This window comes from Caenorhabditis elegans, chromosome III, assembly GCF_000002985.6.
Source record: "Caenorhabditis elegans chromosome III".
In the NCBI taxonomy this organism is placed as follows: domain Eukaryota; kingdom Metazoa; phylum Nematoda; class Chromadorea; order Rhabditida; family Rhabditidae; genus Caenorhabditis; species Caenorhabditis elegans.
Window position 1 is genome coordinate 1,518,097 of NC_003281.10, and position 20,263 is coordinate 1,538,359.

A 20,263-nucleotide genomic window follows, 5' to 3' on the forward strand; every position below is an offset into this window, starting at 1 on the left:
TTTTCGTCAATTTTCAACCCAAAAATTTGAAATTTTCTCGCCGCTAAACAACACGCAGTGTGGTGTACTAGCGGAGTGTCGTAGTTTTTTCACTGAAAAAATCGATTTTTGGCTTTGCTCACTGAAAAATGAGCAAAATTTGTTAAATTTTGACTAAAAAATCTTTAAAAAATCAAATTTTCATCAATTTGGAACCCAAAAATTTGAAAATTTCGGTGCTAAACAACACGCGGTCTTGTACAAGCGGAGTGTCGTAGTTTTTACCGAAGAATTGATTTTTTGGCTGAAAATCGAAAAAATACCAATATTAGATGAAAAATTGGGGTTAAAATCGATTTTTACAATGAAAAATGTGACATTTATTAAATTTTGACTTAAAAAAATCGATTTTTCATCAATTTTCAACCCAAAAATTTGAAATTTTCTCGCCGCTAAACAACACGCAGTGTACAAGCGGAGTGTCGTAGTTTTTTTTTTTCTGAAAAATCAAAAAATCAATAAAATATGCAAATATCGATCTATTTTCGATGGGAAAAATGGAAAAATCAATAGAAAAAAAGGTGTAAAATTCAATTTTATTGGAAAAAATAATGACACCGTATTCCGATTGTACATACACACACACAAATACTGACAATTATTATTAAAGTTATTAGGGAAAAAAAAAATTATGTAAGGAATTTGAGAATTTCAGTGGAAATACTGGATGAGCAAAAGTAGAGCACCAAGGTAATTAGAGCGAGAAAAATGACTGAAAATATCGATTTTTCGGCGAAAAACTACGACACTCCGAGTAGAACGCTACCGCGTGTAGTTTAGCACCGAAAATTTGAAATTTTGGGATGAAAATTGGCAAAAAATCCGTTTTTCACATCAAAAGTGCCAAAATTAGCCGGAATTTCGAATTTTCACAGAAAAATTTGACATTTTTCGCGAAAAAAATCGATTTTTCGGCGAAAAACTACGACACTCCGGTGAGTACACCACGCCGCGTGTAGTTTAGCACCGAAAATTTGAACTTTTGGGTTGAAAATTGCCAAAAAATCAGTTTTTCACATTAAAAAGTGCCAAAATTTATATGAAATATGAAATTTTTTCAATTTTTGGAGTAAAAATCGACTTTTTTTCGAAAAATTGGCAAATAACGGGTTTTTCATATCAAAATGTACTAAAATTAGCCGGAATTTCGAATTTTCACAGAAAAATTTGACATTTTTCGTGAAAAAAATCGATTTTTCAGCGAAAACCAACGACACTCTGGGTAGAACGACACCGCGTGTAGTTTAGCGCCGAAAATTCGAATTTTTGGGTTAAAAATTGGCAAAAAATCAGCTTTTCGCATCAAAAAGTACCAAAATTCGCCGGAAATTCGAATTTTTCACTCCGGTGAGTACACCACACCGCGTGTAGTTTAGCACGGAAAATTTGAATTTCTGGGTTAAAAAATGGCAAAAATTAGCGATTTAAGCTGAAAATTCAGATTTTTCACACGATAAAATATATTTTTAGTGGAAAATACTGAAGTTTAGCTCGAAAATTAGCTAAAAATGTGATTTTTTTTTCAATATTTTGGAAAAAAAAATTTTTTTCCGAGTTCTCTCCTAAAAATCAATATTCCAGTCACTTTTCCGGAAAAAAGAAGGTTAAAATGATTAAAATTAGAGGAGAAAAAAAGGTAGCAGAAAGAGAGAGAGGGGGCAAGTCACGTAAATATCACACAAACACATGATGAAAAAGATAAGAAAATTGGTACAATTGAGTGAAGAGAAATTAGAGAAAAAACGGGGTTCATGTTGTTTTGAGATGGAAAAAAATATTGGTTTTTTGAGAAAAAAATTCCAAAAAAAAAAATTTTTTTTTTTTTTGGATTTTCTTTCAAATTTTTTTCCATAATTTTTTATTATCAAATTCGAATTCAGCGCCTTCAAATTGCTCGTCAACTTGATTTTCAGCCAATTTGGGCGCAATTTCGTCAAATTCGGTGTCAGGTACGCAAACACCGCGGGCTCTGCGTACTTTTGGCGCTACAGTAACCCGGAAAATTCAAAATTGAGCTAAAAACTTGATAAAAACGTGTTTCAGGGGTAAAAAACGGCGAGGAATTCGAATTTGTGCCTTAAAAAACCCCTAGATCGCAGTTTCTCGCTCAAATTTCGGAATTGTGTTGTTCGTGGCGGCGACGCTCCGCACGTCGGTTGCACCATGTCCAGTTGATCGATTTGAGCGGACGTCAGCAGCGGAGGATGTGTTGTAGTCGTAGGACATTGGCATTTCTTCCTGCAAAATAGAGAAAGTTTTATTGATTTTCGGCGAAAACAACGACACACCGCGTGTAGTTTAGCGGCGAGAAAATTTGGGTTTTTTTGCACAATTTTTCGGATAATTTCGTTTGAAATCAACTTTTTTCGGGAAAAATATGGAGTTTTTAGCTTAAAATCACACTTTTCGCCGAATTTTAACCCAAAAATTCAAAATACGCGATGCTAAACAACACGCGGTGGTGTACAAGCGGAGTGTCGTAGTTTTTCACAAAAAAAACTGATTTTACGATCGAAAATATCCAATTTCTTTTTGAGATTGTAGCTCAAAAAATGCATTTTTCGTCAATTTTCGACTCAAAAATTCAAATTTCCTCCCTGATAAACAATATGCGGTGGTGGTGTACAAGTGGAGTGTCGTAGTGGAATATCGATTTTTAGTGAAAAAATCTGATTTTTAGGTGAAAATTCGGGAAAAAAGTAACATTTTTAGCTATTTTTCGAGCAAAACTTCAGAATTTTCCACTAAAAATCTATTTTTCGTGTGAAAAATTTGGATTTTCAGCTTAAATCGCTAATTTTCGCCAATTTTTAATTCAAAAATTCAAATTTTCCGTGCTAAACAACACGCGCTGTGGCGTAAAAGCGGAGTGTCGTTGTTTTTCGCGCGGAAAAATCGATTTTTCCACCAAGAGTTTAAGGAAAATTTCAAATTTTTAGCAAAAAGTTTGAATTTTCAATGAATTTTGGCCGCTTTTGAATTAAATATCTGATATAAAAGCCAATTTTTCGCAAAAAATTGATTTTTACTCCAAAAATTTACAGAAAATTCAAATTTTTCGCTAAAAATTCGAATTTCCGGCTAATTTTTAGCACTTAATAAAAAATTTGACTAAAAAACTGATTTTTTTGCCAATTTTTAACCTAGAAATTCAAAATTTTCGCTGCTAAACAACACGCGGTGGTGCTGTGTACTAGCGGAGTGTCGTAGTTTATAATGGAAAAAATCAGTTTTTTGACTGGAAAATTGAGGAAAATACCAATTTCAATAGAATAATTGAGGTTAAAATCGATTTTTACACGAAAAAAGGACAAAACTTATTAAATTTTGACTTTAAAAATCGATTTTCCGTCAATTTTCCACTAGGAAATTCAAAATTTCACGCCGCTAAACAACACGCGTTGGCGTAAAAACGGATCGTCGTAGTTTCTTCTCCCAATGATCTACCTGTAAAACCCCCCGCGAACTGGCAATTTCGACTTCTGGCGGCAGCAGCAACCTCCGGGCCTCTGGAATTTGTAGCGGAAATTTTTCGGCTCGATGTATTGCCATCGCGGGTCCCCAAGCGTCGTCCGGGTACAGTACCCTCCACCATTTTTGGGTAATTGTACCCTTAGCGATACAAAATTGCCAGATTCCGACGATTGGAATGAGGATTAGCGGAAAACTGGCGATGCACCATGCTGTCAGAATTGACCAATACGGGAATTGATAGGATTCGTATTGAATTGAGTTCCAATCAAGCCAAAGGAAGCAAAGAATCGCCAGATATACCATAGGACAAATGAATTTGAATAAAATCTGAAAGGAAAATTTTTTGAAAAAAAAAAAATTTTTATTTTTTGGAATTTTTTTTTTGAAAATTTAAAATTCCTACAAAAAACCAAAAAAATCGCTATCCCTACCGAATTCCTCACAAAATTTCACCAAAATTGGATTTCTAGCTCGAAATTTGAATTTCAAGGGGTACGGTAGCTCCGAAAGTACGCAAACTCGGAATTTTACGAAATTTTACACAAATTGGCTGAAAAAGCAGTCACAGGGGTGAAAATGTGCGGGGAATTTGAATTTTGGCATGAAAATTGGAGGAAAAACATTTTGAAAGCTGGAAATTTTGAATTGTTTGTTGATAAAATTTTTTTCAGAAGTTTCCAGCATTTTTCAGCATTTTTCACACTGAAATTCGGATTCTTCGGTTCATTTCACCCCTAAATGAAACCTTTTTCCGGGCGTCTATCTCAAATTTGGAATTTCGAGGGGTACGGTAGCCCCAAAAGTACGCAAACACCGAGGCTTGCGTACTCGGCACCGAATTTTACGACAGTTGGTCCAAATTGGCTGAAAACCGGGTTGCGGGGGTAAAAGGTGATGGAGAATTCGAATTTCGTATTGAAAAACTGTGAAAATCACAAGTTTTTGGAAAAATTGAAAATTTGGGCATAGCTTCCGCATCTCCGAGTGACAAATGTGCTCTATTGTCAAATTGTTGGCAGAAATACGGTATTTATTCACATTTTCAGCCAATTTATGACTGAAAATGTGAATAAATACAGTTTTTATTCCAGAAATCTGAGAAACGCACAAGTCACAGGGGAAATATCGATTTATAGTGTATTTTAGGGATTTAAACTGAAAATTTTGTGATTTTCAAGCTAAAATCGTTTTTATTGCTATTATTTGAAATAAAATCCCCAAAAAAAATCAATGAAAAATGGCTTGAAACCATCATTTTCAGATTGGTAGCCTAGAAATCCCGGCCACCAAATTATTGTGCGCAAAAAACCAATTTCGGGGTAAAAAGGGGTAAAAATGAGTGAGAAACTCAATTTCCAACTGAAAACCCGAGAAAATACACTAGAAATGTGCTATAAAATCATTTAGATGCAAAAAATGAGACAATTTTCACATTTTTTGCAAAAAAACTGTTACTGCTGAGAACTCTTCCAACAAATGGAACATTTCTCAGACTTTTTTCGTGAATGAAAAATGAATTTTTGCTCATTTTCGCTTCCATACCTTCCAAAAAATATAACACGGCGGCCAGTAGCCAACAATCCATTTAGCATTATCCAGCATATTATCAACTCCGTATACCCAATTAATAGCCATACACTCTAAAAATGCAATGACAACCAGTGGCCAAGTGAGCACAAATTGGGTGAGAAGCTCCATCCAGAAGAGCCCAGATGAGAGACAAAATGGAATAGAGAGCAGAATGAAGAGAGCACAGACAGTGGTTAATACGTGGCGACGATTTCGACGAAGACGTTCCGGATATTCATCACAAATCGATGAGACGATCGTTTCGACGACAAACATTTGGGTTGCATGGACAACGAGCAGAATCATAATGAAGAATAGTCCTGCGTAAAGTGGAGCAACTGATACACCGGCTAACGCTTCTGCTAGGAATACGAAGACCAAATGGAAACCATCTCGGATATGGAATTTGTCAAGCGAGATGGCGAATTCGTAGCAGGTGAATCCGATTGCAGAGAAGGTAAGTAGGCAACCGACTAGCGAAACGATCACGTCAACGATGAGCACGAGCCAGATGTCTCTGGAAAAAAAATTGTTTTAGTTTTAAAGGTGTGGTGTAGTCGAATTTTTTTTTGAAAATTGCTTTATTAGACTCAAAATTGTCTGAAAACACCGAATTTTATAATAAAACTTCTCTCGAAAATCTCTCAAAAAAGTTAATGCGAGAATTTTTCGCCCAAAAAATGTGACGTCGATTTTTTTGAAGGGTTTTATTAACTTGAAAATTCTGAAAATTTCAATTTAAATCCCTAGAAAATCCCGAATTTCAGAGAAAAGTGAGTTTTTTAATTATCATCTTACAAAGACATTGATTTAAAAAAATCGGAAAAAAATTTTCCGATTTTTCTTTGCTTTACTACTTTTTTTTTCATTATTTTGCAAAATAATTTTTTTTTGAAAAGTTTTTTAATCGATTTTTCCGAAAAATTTTCCACACATTTTTGGCTAGGCTTAGGCTTAGGCGGGGCCACGTGGTGCCACCGCGGCTGGAAACAATTTTTTTTTTTGAAATCACCGTCAAATTTTGTTTCTACAAATTAATTATATTATTGCGTTTTCAACTTGATTTAGATATTTTAAATTTGATGGACATTTTTAAAAAATTTTTTATGGCCGGTCAAAATTTCGAAAAAAAAGAGAGCTAAATTTTGCTAAAATCTGAAATTTCGCACATTTTTCTCTGTCACAGCCGTGTTGGATTTTAGTTTTTCTGAAATTATCACCCTTTTTACCTCGCATAAATTCGTTGATGAGACAAATTAAGACAACTTCTAGGCATCGGCCTAGGCATCCAAAAATGATCAATTTTTGGACATTTTTCGAGAAGTTTTATTATAAAATTCGGTGTTTTCAGACAATTTTGAGTCTAATAAAGTAATTTTTAAAAAATTTAACAGTATAAGAAACTTTTTCGGAAAAAAAAAACAAAAGAACTATTGGTTTTTTGACACATTTTTCGTAGAGAAATTAAATTTGAAAAAAAAAATGTATTTGAATTTTTTATTTTTTAAAATTTCAATTCCTCCTCCAGCCCCCCGCACGTGGTTTGATCTACGTTGATCTATAAAAAATGCGGCAGAGTTTTCAACTGATTTCGCATCGTTAATAACGGGTAAAAAATTATTTTACAAAATAATGAAAAAATAATAATAAAGCAAAGAAAAATCGGAAAATTTTTTTCCGATTTTTCTCTGAAATTCGGGGGATTTTCTAGGGATTTAAATTGAAATTTTCAGAATTTTCAAGTTAATAAAACCCTTCAAAAAAATCGATAAACATGTGGCCTAGAAATCTCAAAAGTTAGGCCACCAATCTATTTTGTGCAAAAAGGTACAAAAAATGAGACAATTTTCACATTTTTTGCAAAAAAAACTGTTACTGCTGAGAACTCTTCCAACAAATGGAACATTTCTCAGACTTTTTTCGTGAAAGTGTGTGTTCTTCAAGTTCTTTTTCTAATTTCAAATTCAAATTTTTCAAAAAATTCCTCCTCCTCACTTATAAATATTATTATGAAATCGTGAATAACTGGCAATTGTAAATAGTCCACCAGAACAACACGAAACCGAATAGAACGCCTGAACAGCCGCTTCACCCCAAACGTGCAAATCCATTAGTATTTCCCATTTCGGCGTTAAAAAATAGAAAACTGCGGCGAGACTTCCGTCTAAAGTGAGTAGGCGGGTGAGGAGTACTGTAAGTATGATGAATGGTACTATCACGGCCACGTAGACTACCTGAAAATTGGAAATTTTGAAAAAAAAAAAAATTTTTTTTTTGGAAATTTTTAGCTTTTTTTAAAATTTAACTGAAAAATATCCAAAAATCGGGAAAAATTTTTTTTTTTTTTTTTGCAATTTTAAATCACATTTTTTCTAGTGATTTTTCTCGAATTTTCAGTTTAAAATTGAGTTTTCAATCATTTTTACCCCTGGAAAGTGCTTTTTCGCACAAAATAGATTGGTGGCCTAACTTTTGGGATTTCTAGGCCACCAATCTGAAAATGATGGTTTCTAGCCATTTTTTAGCGATTTTTCTGGGGGTTTTATTTCAAATAATGGTAATAAAAACAATTTAAACAATTTTTGTTCGATTAATAATTGTTTTTTTTTTTATTTTTTGTTGAAAATTTTGAACTTTTTAAAAAATTTAATGAAAAATTTCATAAATTCGAAAAAAATTTTTTTTTTTGGAAGTTTCATGCAACTTAGGGAAAATTTGAAAAAAAAAACACCATTTTTTTCTGTAAAATCTCAAAAATTGGAAAAAAAAATATTTAGAAAAAAAAAATGGAAATTTCGAATTTTTGAGCTTTTTTTTTTGAAATTTTACCGAAAATTACCGAAAATTTCGAAAAAATTGAAGTTTTTTTTGAATTCCCGCCAAAATATTTCTCCAGAAAAAAAAAGTTATGCCTATTTAAAAAAAAGAAATGCCTATTTTTTTCGAAAATTTAATGGAAAAATTCGAAAAAAATTTTTTTTCGGTTTTTTAAAAAAATTTTTATTAAACAATGTTAGAATAGAAATTTTTATAAAAATTTTTAAAAATTCAAACTTTTTTTGAAATTTTAACGAAAAATTTCAGAAATTCGGGAAAAATGTTTTTTGGAATTTTTTTGTCGGAAATTTCGATTTTTTTTTCGAAATTTTTAGAAAATCAGAGAAAATTATTCGGTTTTTTTCTGATTTTTTCCCGAATTTCTGGGTCCTGCCACGAAAAAACCACCATACATACTTTTCCACTGGATTTAACACCTTGAAATAGGCATAAAAAGACTGCAATCCAGCATGCAAGTACACATAATCCGAGATACCAATTTAATGTTCCAAAATCGTCCACTCCCTTTGATAACATCAATACGTCGTTGCTGCAAAAATGGGAATTTTTGACGAAAAAAAAATCAATTTTCCGGCAATTTCCAGAAATTTTCATTATTAAAATCAAAATCCTCGTCGAATTTCACGTCTAGCACACTTTTTCCGGGGTCTCTAGCTCGAAATTTGAATTTCGAGGGGTACGGTAGCCTCAAAAGTACGCAAACACCGAGGGGCTTGCGTACTTGGCACCGAATTTTACGACAGTTAGTCCAAATTGACTGAAAACCGGATTACGGGGGTAAAAAGTGATGGGGAACTCGAATTTCGTATTGAAAATCTCTGAAAATCACTGAAAATTGCTGAAAATCGCAAGTTTTTGGAAAAATTGAAAATTTGGGCATAGCTTCCGCATGTCCGAGTGACAAATGTGCTCTATTGTCAAATTGTTGGCAGAAATACGGTATTTATTCACATTTTTCAGCTAATTTAAGACTGAAAATGTGAATAAATACGGTTTTTATGCCATCAATCTAAGTAGAAGCACATAAGTCACAGGGGAAATATCGATTTCTATAGAATTTTAGGGATTTAAACTGAAAATGTTACGCTTTTCAAGTTGAAATCATCTTTATTGCCATTATTTGAAATAAAAATCCAAAAAAAATAAATGAAAAATGGCTTGAAACCATCATTTTCAGATTGGTGGCCTAGAAATTCCAAAAATTAGGTCACCAATCTATCTTGTGCAAAAACACCAATTTCTAGAGGTAAAAATGAGTGGAAAACTCGATTTGTAACTGAAAATTCGAGATGTTCTATTTTTCGGGGAAAACTGGTTGAAAATCTATTTAAATATATAGATATAAACTTGAAATTTTTGAAAAATTCATCAGAAAATTCCACTTTTTCGCCTATTTTTCAAAAAACTACCAAAAAAATTGTAGCAATTCATATTTTATGCACCAGTAGGTTCAATTTTTTTAAACTTTGGGTCCTACAACGAAAATTCGGTTCGCATTCGCGGTGGGACCCAAAATGACAATTTTAACTAATTTTCTATAAATAACCGTCCAAAAACACAAATTTTGCAGATTTTCTCAAATAAAATCGATTTTCCAGTTGAAATCGTTTTTATTCTCATTATTTGAAATAAAACCCCCAAAAAAATCGCTAAAAAATGGCTTGAAACCATCATTTTCAGACTGGTGGCCTAGAAATCCCAAAAGTTCGGCCACCAATCGATTTTGTGCAAAAAACGCAATTTCTATGGGTAAAAATGAGTGAAAAACTCAATTTTTAACTGAAAATTCGAGAAAAATCACTAGAAATGTGTTTTTTTTTGGAATTTTGCAAAAAAAAATTTAAAAAATCTGATGAAATTGATGATATTTCAACTAAATTTTCAAATTTTTTCAGAAATTTGTTGGATTTTGGTTCAAATTTTCGCGGAAAATCTAAAAATCAATGAAAAACCGGCTAAAAAATAGGGATTTTCACCAAAATTTGGATTTTCAGTCAGAAATCGATTTTTCTGCAATTTTCGACCTCCCCAGGGCAGATTTTCGCGCCAATTTCAAATTTCCACTGGAAAAACGCACTGAAAATACTTCAAGCTCGGTATTGAGCCAAGATCATGAAGTGGGATTACTGTAGTTTCGTTGGAGCTCGCGTGCTCCACAATACAACTTCCATTCACTAAAAGTGTCCCATTCATCTCTTTACACTGGATTCGGGTGCCAAGTGTACAGTCTGAAAAATTTGCAGTTTTTTGCAGTTTTTTGCAGTTCGACGGGGGGTTACTGTACTTTCTCCGGACCACGAATTTGCACAATTTGACCATGGAATCGAGAAGCTGAACGAATTTATCAGGTAGAAGAGTGTCCACGCAGAGATTATATTGAAGAAAACCGCAAAAAATCCCGAAATTGTCACTTGAGCGAAGCCGATTCCCTGGAAAATTTGAAATTTTTCGAATTTTTCCAGAAATTTTCATAGATTTTCACATCAAAATTCGAATTCCCCGTCTAATTTCACCCCTAATCAACCTTTTTCTGCGCTTCTAACCCCATTTTTGAATTTCGAGGGGTACGGTAGCACCAAAAGTACGCAAACACCGAGTGTCTTGCGTACTCGGCATCGAATGTTACGACATTTAGTCCAGATTGGCTGAGAACCGGGTTCCCGAGGTCAAAAGTGATGGAGAACTCGAATTTCGTATTAAAAATCCGTGAAAATCATCGGAAAATGCTGAAAATCCAATTTTTTCCGGGAAAAATGAAAATTTGGGCTTTGAAAATTCCCGAAAAACCAAACAATCGCTATCGCTATTGATTTTCCACTAATTTTTTTGAATTCGCCCCACAAAATTTTACCCAAATCGAACGTTTTCTTGGACTTCTAGCTCAAATTTTTAATTTCAATGGTTACGGTAGCTCCGAAAGTGCGCAAACACCGAATTTTACGACAATTTGCGTAAATTGGCTGAGAAAGCGGTTGCCGGTGTGAAAATTGCGTAGGAAATTCGAATTTTGGCATGAAAATTGTTGGGGAAAAACATTTTAAAATTTGGAAATTTTGAGTTTTTTTTAAATGAAAACTGTTTTCTCAAAATTTCCCAGGATTTTCCGGCGAATTTCACACTGAAATTCGAATTCCCCGTCTAATTTTACCCCTAATCAACCTTTTTGCGGACGTCTAACTCAAATTTTGAATTTTGAGGGGTACGGTAGCCCCAAGAGTACGCAAACACCGAGGCTTGCGTACTACTGGCATCGAATTTTACGACAGTTAGTCCAAATTGGCTGAGAACCGGGTTCCCGAGGTAAAAAGTGATGGAGAAGTCGAATTTTGCAGTGAAAATCTGTGAAATTAGCCGGAAAATGCTGAAAATCCAATGTTTTTCCGGGAAAAATAAAAATTTGGGCATAGCTTCCGCATCTCCGAGTGACAAATGTGCTCTATTGTCAAATTGTTGGCAGAAATACGATATTTATTCAAATTTTCAGCCCAATTTATGACTGAAAATGTGAATAAATACAGTTTTTATGCCAGAAATCTGCGTAGGAGCACAAAAGTCACTCTGAAAGAGAATGTTCATGTAATTTTGGGATATAAAATTTCCTTTTTATTTTTTTTTCAAATCTAGAAGATTTAATAGTGAGGATTGCTGAGGAGAGTGCAAATTTTCAAATAAATATTTTTTTTGGCGAAAAAACATTTTTTTTTCTCTTCGAATTCAAACTTTTCACAATTTGCAGAGCTTCCGGATAATTTCCACCCAAAAAATTCAAATTTCCCACTTAAAACCCGCCAAAATTTCTCACCTTAAACAACGGAACCACCTTCCAAACACTAATCGCAGCCGACGAGGAGAACTGTCCAAGTACCATTTCCATAAAGAACATTGGTAGTGAGGCGAGGCATAACATACATAAATATGGTACAAGGAATGCTGCACCGCCATGTTGGAATACTAGAAATGGGAATTTCCAGAAACTTCCTGCAAAGGAAGAGAAAATTGTAAAAAAATTAAAAATTTTCCAAAAAAAAAAATTTCTTTTCAAGATTTTCCAGAAATTTTCGCGATTTTTCACTGGGAAATTCAAATTTTTCGTTAAAATCTTACAAAAAAAAATTCCTAATTGAAAAAATTTGAATTTCGAGGGGGGTACGGTAGCTTCGAAAGTACGCAAACACCGAATTTTGCGAAATTTCGCACAATTTGGCTGAAAAAACAGTCACCGGGGTGAAAATTTGCGGGGAATTTGAATTTTCGCATGAAAATGCTGGAAAAATATATTGAAAGTTGGAAATTTTAATTTTTTGTTGATAAAAACGTTTTTTTTTCGAACTTTCCAGGAAATTTCAGGAATTTTCACATTGAAGTTCGAATTCTCCGGTTTATTTTGCCGCTATTGGACTTTTTTCCCAAAAGCCAGTTTGAAATTTGAATTTCGAGGAGTACGGTAGCCCCAAAAGTACGCAAACACCTGCTAGGCACCGAACCTTACGACAATTAGTCCAAATTGGCTGAAAATCGGGTTACGGGGGTGAAAATTGATGGAGAAGCCGAATTTCGTAATGAAAAACTGTGAAAATCACTGGAAAAAAAAAAATGAAAAACACGAGTTTTCGGGAAAATAGAAAATTTGGGCATAGCTTCCGCATCTCCGAGTGACAAATGTGCTCTATTGTCAAATTGTTGGCAGAAATACGGTATTTATTCACATTTTCAGCCAATTTAAGGCTGAAAATGTGAATAAATACAGTTTTTATGTCATCAATACGAGTAGAAGCACATAAGTCACGAAAATATCGATTTTTAGAAGATTTTAGGGATTTAAACCGAAATTTTTGTGATTTTCCAGTTAAAAATGTTTTTATTTTCATTATTTGAACCAAAAACTCCAAAAAAAAAATCGATAAACATGGCTAGGAACCATCATTTTCAGATTGGTGGCCTAGAACCCCCGAAAGTTAGGCCATCAATCTATTTTGTTCGAAAAAAAACCAATTTAGGGTAAAAATGAGTGGAAAACTCAATTTCCAACTGAAAATTTGAAAAAAATTACTAGAAATGTGAGATTTTCGCTTTTCAAATCATTTAGACCCAATAAATGACAATTTAAACTTTTTTTTCCAAAATTTTGGTGTTGAAATTCGTTTTTAGAAGAAAAAACTATAAAAAATCAATAGAAAAGTTAATTTTTTTGGAAAAAATAAAGCAAGTGCGCTCTATTGAGAAATTACTGAAAATTCGATTTTTTCACTGATTTTGTCTGGTTTCAACGTGAAAAATGCGTTGAAAAATTGAAATTTCGAGTTTTTTTTGCAGAAAAATCGATATTTTATCCATTTTTCCACTGAAAATCCCAAAAATATCCAATGTTTCACCAAAAAAAAATCCCCCAAAACAAGAGATGTTAGAACTTTAGAACACACACACTCTCTTATCAATTTATAATCTTATCAATTTCTCGCACGTACTCATTTCGTATGGTCAGATTATTATCTGCTGATATCGTGGACTTTGGCCCCTGTTTTCGCCGAAAAATCGTAAAAATTCCGGATTTCTGGCCTAAAAATTAGGGAAAATTATTGGTTTTTTCCATGAAAAAGCAGTTAAAAATTGCTATTTTCATCAATTTGATGCGAAAAAACTTCAAAAAGCCCCCAGAAAATCAACGTTTTTACAAGAAAAACAACGACACTCCGCTAGTACACCAACGCGTGTTGTTTAGCGGTTTGGCGGGAATTCAAATTTCTCGCTTTCTTACCAACTCCCGCTGTGAAACCAATTACTGCTAGCAGATAATCCGACTTGTTACTCCAATTTCCTGAAAAAATTTTTTTTTTCACAAAAATTTTTTTTGTTGGTATTTTAGCATTTTTCAATAAAAATTTTGGTTTTTATGGATTTTTTCACACAAATTCGTGTTTTTCACGTCTCCAGCTTCAAAATGACCCCCATCATGCCCTGTTTCCGTGCAATTTGAAAAATTCGGGTCTCGCCACGCGGGGTACTGTAGCACCGGTTTCAGCTGTGTCGAAACTACAAAAGCTCAAAATCAACGTATTCTGGTCATGTTGGGGGTCATTCAAAAGCTGCTGACGTGGCGAATTCAATGAAAACAGTTTGGTGGCCGAGTTTTGGATTTGAAGGCCACCAAATCGAAAAACGTGGATTTTTGTCGCACCTCGTATCCTATTTTCGTCTCCGACACCCGTAATCTCTTCGAATGGATATTCGATGTCACCTTCTCGTGTGTAATCGGGCAATTTTGCGTCGAGCTTGAAAAATTTCAGGGTTTTTTTTGCGAAAAAATCAGTTTTTTCCCTAAAAACTCAAAATTCTCGCTGAAATCTTTAACAAAATGGCGGGAATTGGTCGTTTCCCGCCGTAGATCAAACGGAAATTTGAATTCCCGCCGACCGCGTGGAGCAAGTGCGCTCCAGCGGACTAGTGGCGGGGAATTTGATTTTATTTATTTTTTCGGCAATTTTTCAGCAAATTCAATGATTTTATTGGTTTTAGGACAAAAATTAGTGGAAATTTTCATCAAATTTTGTGGTTTTTTTGGAATTTTTCACAAAAAATCGATAATCATCCAAATTTTTCGGGAAAAACGTCAAAATTATCCGTTTTTCTCGAATTTTCCGAATTTTTCCACAAACCTGCTTAATAAACGGAGGATATAGGCTCATATCCACGTTGTTTCCGCTTGCCATGCCCCGTCCATTCCTCTGCTCCGGATCGTTGCTCGAAACCGACATTTTCGGTGTGGAAAAACTCGGTTTTTCTTGGAAAAATCGATTTTTCGTCGGTTTAAAACCTGAAAATTAGCAATTTTCACGATTTTTTGAGCTATTTAGCAAGAGATTGCGAAGAAAAATACGAATTTTAGAGTAAAAACGAAAGAGAAACGAGGCGACGCGGCGGCCCGTTGTTACACAAATTTCGGAAGCAGTTGGCTCGCCCGAATTGAAAACATACGTGAAAAGCCGGGGAAAACGAATGAAAAAGTGAGAAATTGTGGGAAAATGTGGGAAAAATTAGTTTATTTCAGGAAAAAATTGGCTATAAATCGGTTTTAATGAGTTTTTAGCTGAAAATCAATAATTTTCGGGTCAAATTTTAGATTTTTGGGGTCAAAATGCTGCAACTCACTTCCAGAATTCAATTTTAATTATAAAAATCGAAAATTTTAATGAAAAATTTACGTTTTTCACGAAAAACCGCTCTGGAAAATAAAAATGTTCCAGGTTGCCAATGCAAACGCGCTCCATTGAGAAATCGCTTGTTGGCGGGTGTTTGAAATGGAAATTCTGATGAAATAAATTAAATTGGGTTTGGAAGCATCTTTGTTGGTTGAATAAAGCATTTATTATGAAAGAAATAAGATTTAAACAAAAAAAAACCATTTTTACAGAGAAAATACCAGAAAACACCGGAAATTGTTAGTTTTTTTTTGAATTTTTCAGGAGAATACCAACATTTTAAAACTAATACCGGTGCAAACCGAAAATCCACTAGAAAAACTCTAAAAATCACGAAGACTCCAAAAATCACAGTTTTTCTTGAAATCAAGTTTTTCTCGAAAAATCTATATTTCTCTGGGGAGTAATTTGTGTAGTTTTTGGTGTCAAAATGCGGCTAAAAACATTTTCTGTTTGTTTTTCGCATTTTCAATTGTAAAAAATCCCTTAAAAATGGTGAAAATTAGGATTTTCCAAAGTTATTAAAAATTGACTCTGCAATTGCGCTCCATTGCTACGCATGAGAGAGCAGAGACGCAGAGTACGAATCATGCAATTTCAGGTTATTTTTTGATTTTTTACAGGAAAAAATTGTTTTCACAATTTTTTCTCAATTTTTTTTCAAATTCCAGTTAAAAAATATGAATTTTCGTCGATTTCTGCACACAACATATCGAATTTCCACTCCAGGTACCCGAAAACCCCATTATTTACTCAGTTTTCCGCGCGGAAATCGCAATTCTTTTCAGAATTTCGCCAACAATTCGAACTTCCCGCGCAATATGACTATCGGCAGTGGTTTCCAATGCATATGTCCGTACAATTGAAAAAAATGGAAGCGAAATTGCGATCCGTCGACTTGATAATTGAGGTTTTGCATGGAAAATGGAACTTTTACGATTTTTTTTTTGGAAAATCTGTAAAATCACCGGAAAAACGCTGAAAAACCGAAAAACTGGTGTAAAAAACTGGTGTAAGAATTTTAGTGAATTTTTCCGCCTATAAAAGTTGAAAAATCGGGAAATATTGCAAAAATCGACATTTTTTCCAGGTCCACGACGCCAGAATCCCGATTACCGGCCGAAATCAGCAGTTTTTTCGACATTTATACGCTATTCGACCGCATATTCTCGTCCTGAACAAGTGTGACTTGATAGATATGAAGAAATACAAGTGAGAACCCGGAAAAATTCGAAAAAATCCGGAAAAAACGCTTGAAAAATCAAGATTTTCAGAATTTCTCCGAAAAATTTTGGATTTTTTCGACGAAATTCGGCTTTTTCTCAACGAATTTAGTCAAAAATTGCGATTTTCCGACAAAAATCCACTTTAATCACCTAAAAATTTGAATTCCCGCCGACCGCGCAGTGCAAGTGCGCTCCAGTGGACTAGTGGCGGGAAATTCGAATTTTTGGCTATTTTAGCGCGATTTTTTGCACTTTTTTAACGATTTCTGGGTGAAATTCGACCGGATTTTTATAAAAAATGAAGAAAAATCGATTCTTTTTACCTTTTTTTCGGAAAAAACGCTGTAAAATCCGAAATTTTCTCAAAAATTCCCCATTTTCAGGCACCAAATCGAGGATTATTACTACGAGCGGGGCGTTCAAAAAGTTTTATTCACAGACTGCAAAAAACGGCTTCCAAGGTGATTTTGGAGCTGAAAAATTCAGAAAAATGCATAAAAATTCTGAAAAATGCATAAAAATTCAGAAAAATGCATAAAAATTCTGAAAAATGCATAAAAATTCAGAAAAATGCATAAAAATTCTGAAAAAATCTGAAAAAAGCATAAAAATGCATAAAAATTCAGAAAAATACATAAAAATTCAGAAAAATACATAAAAATTCAGAAAAATACATAAAAATTCAGAAAAATACATAAAAATTCAGAAAAATGCATAAAAATTCAGAAAAATACATAAAAATTCAGAAAAATGCATAAAAATTCAGAAAAATGCATAAAAATTCTGAAAAATTCTGAAAAATGCATAAAAATTCAGAAAAATGCATAAAAATTCTGAAAAATTCTGAAAAATGCAGAAAATTGCTGGAAAATGCCGAAATTTCCCTACTAAACTGCAAATTTCAAGAGCTCTGAACGATGTGAAGCTGTCAATGTTAGACGCTTTGGAGAATACGCCACGTTTCAATCGAACCGTCAAAACAGAATATCAGGCAATGGTCGTCGGAATCCCGAATGTCGGAAAATCATCCCTAATCAACGCGATTCGAACACATACGCTCGGAATTAAGCGTAAAGCTGTGAGAAAATCGCTTCAAGACCCGAAAATTCGAATCGCCCACGTCTCCAGCTTTCAAATGACCCCCAACATGCCCTGGTTCCGCGCATTTTGAAAATTTTTGGGTCTCGCCACGCGGGTTACTGTAGCACCGGTTTCATCTGTGTCGAAAACTTCCAAAGTTCAAAATCAACGGAACCTGGGCATGTTGGGGCTCATTTTGAAGCTGGTGACGTCAGTAATTCAATGAGGAGAAGTTGGTGGCCGAGTTTTGGTTTTCTAGGCCACCAACTTTGAAAACATGGATTTTTACTTAAAAAATCGTTTTTTTCGGTTTTTTTTTGCAATTATTCGAACTTTAACCTAAATTTCAAATTTTGCACTGAAAATTCGTCTAAAAACCCCTTAAAATTGACAAAAATCGTCTGAAAATTCAAAGTCCCGCCGACCACATGTTGCAAGTGCGCTCCAGTGCGAAAAGTGTCATTTTTCTACTGAAAATCTTAAATTTTCACTAAAAATCCTAATTTTTCAATAAAAGTCTCAAAATTACACAAAAATTCCTAATTTTCACTAAAAATTTCAAATTTTCACTAAACATCTCAAAATTTCACTAAAAATCTCAAAATTTCACTAAAAATCTCAAAATTTCACTAAACATCTCAAAATTTCACTAAAAATCTCAAAATTTCACTAAAAATCTCAAAATTTCACTAAACATCTCAAAATTTCACTAAACATCTCAAAATTTCACTAAAAATCTCAAAATTTCACTAAAAATCTCAAAATTTCACTAAAAATCTCAAAATTTCACTAAAAATCTCAAAATTTCACTAAACATCTCAAAATTTCACTAAACATCTCAAAATTTCACTAAAAATCTCAAAATTTCACTAAAAATCTCAAAATTTCACTAAAAATCTCAAAATTTCACTAAAAATCTCAAAATTTCACTAAAAATCTCAAATTTTCAGGTAGAAGCCGGCGCGAGACCAGGAGTAACGGTCCGTGTCCAAAATCGGGTCCGAATTCTCGACAAACCGCCCGTCTACATTATTGATACACCCGGAGTACTATCACCAAATCATCGAAATGTCGAAGATGCTATGAAACTGGCAATGTGTGATTTAGTACTAGAAAGTCATGTTAATTTGTATTATTTGGCTGATTTCTTGCTCTTTTGGCTTAATCGATCGGAGGATTTTTCATATTTGGAGCTGCTGGGAATTAATCAGAAATTCAGGAAAAATTCCGAGAAAAATGAGGAAAATTTAGGTGAATTTTGAGGAAAAAAACCCTAAAGATCGATATTTCTATTGATTTTTCTCGAATTTTGAGTTAAAAATTGAGTTTCTCACTCATTTTTACACCTAGAAATTGCGGTTTTCGCACAAAATAGATTGGTGGCCTACCTTTTGGGATTTCTAGGCCACCATGGTGGTTTCAAACCATTTTTATCGATTTTTATCTCAAATAATGGGGCAATAAAAAGGATTTTAACTGAAAAACCGAAAAATTTTCAGTTTACATTCCTAAAATCCCCGAAAAAACCGAATTTTTTAATTAAAAAAAGTTGGGAAAAATTTTTAATTGATTTTTTTTTTCAAAAACTTGTGATTTTTCACTCTATCAATTGAATTTTGATGAAATATTCAGATTTTCAAATATTTTGGAATTTCAAATTTCAAAATTTTAAATTTCCACAAAAACTCGATATTTCCCCTGTGACTTGTGCGTTTCTCAGATTTCTGGCATAAAAACGAGTATTTATTCACATTTTCAGTCTTAAATTGGGCTGAAAATGTGAATAAATACCGTATTTCTGGCAACAATTTGACAATAGAGCACATTTGTCACTCGGACATGCGGAAGCTATGACGAATTGTCGTAAGGTTCGGACGAATTGTCGTAAGGTTCGGTGCCTAGCAGGTGTTTGCGTACTTTTGGCGCTACCGTACCCCTCGAAATTTAAAAATAGGGTTAGAAGCCCCGAAATAGGTCCCCGCGGTGTGAAATTCAACGGGGAATTCGAATTTTAGTGTGAAAACTGCTGAAAAATCCTGGAAAATTCTGCAAAAAAAAGTTTTCATTAAAAATTCAAAATTTCCAAGTTTAAAATTATTTTTCCTAAATTTTCATGCCAAAATTCGAATTCCCCGCAGGTTTATAGCCCCCTCTGACCGCTTTTTCAGCCAATTCGTGCAAAATTTCGTAAAATTCAGTTTTTGCGTACTTTCGGAGCTACCGTACCCCCCTCGAAATTCAAAATTTAGCTAGGAAGCCAAAAAAATCGAGTTTCGGGTGAAAATCGGCAGTAAAAACTGAGTTTTAGTGAGAAAAAAAACGAATTTTTATCAAATTTGGGCGAATTTGGACGTAAATTTTCGATTTTTTCCAGTGAAAAAACTCCAAAAACCTTTGATTTTTGCAGATATTTCGCCGAAACAGGCTCCAATTGATGATATTCAGCAAGTTTTGGCCCTAACTTGCGCTGCAAATGACTTTAGAATTCAACAAAGTATTGGAGAAAGATGGGATTTTGATCGAGCCGCCAAATATTTCATTCAACTCTACAGAAATCGAAAATTCAAGGATTCTTGCCTCGATAATGAGCATTTTTTGTATCGAAATTAGGAGATTTTTCGTTGATTTTTCATGTTTTTTGTTGTTATTTTTAGAAATATTTGATAAAAACTGCATTTTTAATGATTTTTCCCCATTAAAATCGGCAAAAAACGGGATAAAACCTCAATTGTAAGTAAAAAATTTGAATTCCCGGGCTGCTAAACAACACGCGCTGTGGCGTACTAGCGGAGTGTCGTAGTTTTTGGCGGAAAATTGGATTATCGAGTGGTTTTAAGGCTT

General features: G+C 33.8%; 2 protein-coding genes and 3 non-coding genes across 7 annotated transcripts; 3 read left to right on the plus strand and 2 right to left on the minus strand.

The window, feature by feature from the left end:
* Window positions 1–1,865: 1,865 nt before the first annotated feature.
* snf-6 (Sodium-dependent acetylcholine transporter) lies at window positions 1,866–14,731 on the minus strand. Its single transcript, NM_001381736.1, has 11 exons — window positions 14,574–14,731; window positions 14,096–14,189; window positions 13,676–13,735; window positions 11,723–11,898; window positions 10,205–10,349; window positions 9,998–10,148; window positions 8,317–8,449; window positions 7,078–7,316; window positions 5,056–5,599; window positions 3,487–3,840; window positions 1,866–2,277 (listed from the first exon to the last, which is right to left on the minus strand). The coding sequence occupies exons 1-11, from the start codon at window positions 14,670–14,672 to the stop codon at window positions 2,128–2,130; spliced, it is 2,145 nt and encodes a 714-aa protein (NP_001367976.1). The 5' UTR covers window positions 14,673–14,731; the 3' UTR covers window positions 1,866–2,127.
* M01G5.8 lies at window positions 6,860–6,908 on the plus strand. Its single transcript, NR_052085.1, has one exon. It is a non-coding gene; the product is annotated as an Unclassified non-coding RNA M01G5.8 (non-coding RNA).
* Window positions 7,522–7,571, plus strand: M01G5.7. The gene has a single exon (NR_052086.1). It is a non-coding gene; the product is annotated as an Unclassified non-coding RNA M01G5.7 (non-coding RNA).
* Window positions 14,732–15,730: 999 nt separating the features above from the next.
* mtg-1 lies at window positions 15,731–20,102 on the plus strand (the record flags this gene model as incomplete). Of its 3 annotated transcripts, none has more annotated exons than NM_001373849.2 (7): window positions 15,731–15,845; window positions 15,905–16,128; window positions 16,207–16,328; window positions 16,726–16,803; window positions 17,249–17,420; window positions 18,373–18,673; window positions 19,830–20,100. In NM_001373849.2, 2 exons carry the CDS (start codon window positions 18,505–18,507, stop codon window positions 20,030–20,032), a joined length of 372 nt encoding a protein of 123 aa, NP_001360107.1. The 3 variants fall into 3 exon arrangements, with proteins under 3 accessions (NP_001360107.1, NP_001122738.1, NP_001407495.1); NM_001129266.6 differs by having other exon boundaries at window positions 15,786–15,845; window positions 15,905–16,026; window positions 19,830–20,102; NM_001420610.1 differs by lacking the exon at window positions 15,731–15,845 and having other exon boundaries at window positions 15,961–16,026; window positions 19,830–20,032.
* Y67D2.10 lies at window positions 17,577–17,626 on the minus strand. The gene has a single exon (NR_052087.1). It is a non-coding gene; the product is annotated as an Unclassified non-coding RNA Y67D2.10 (non-coding RNA).
* Window positions 20,103–20,263: the final 161 nt, after the last annotated feature.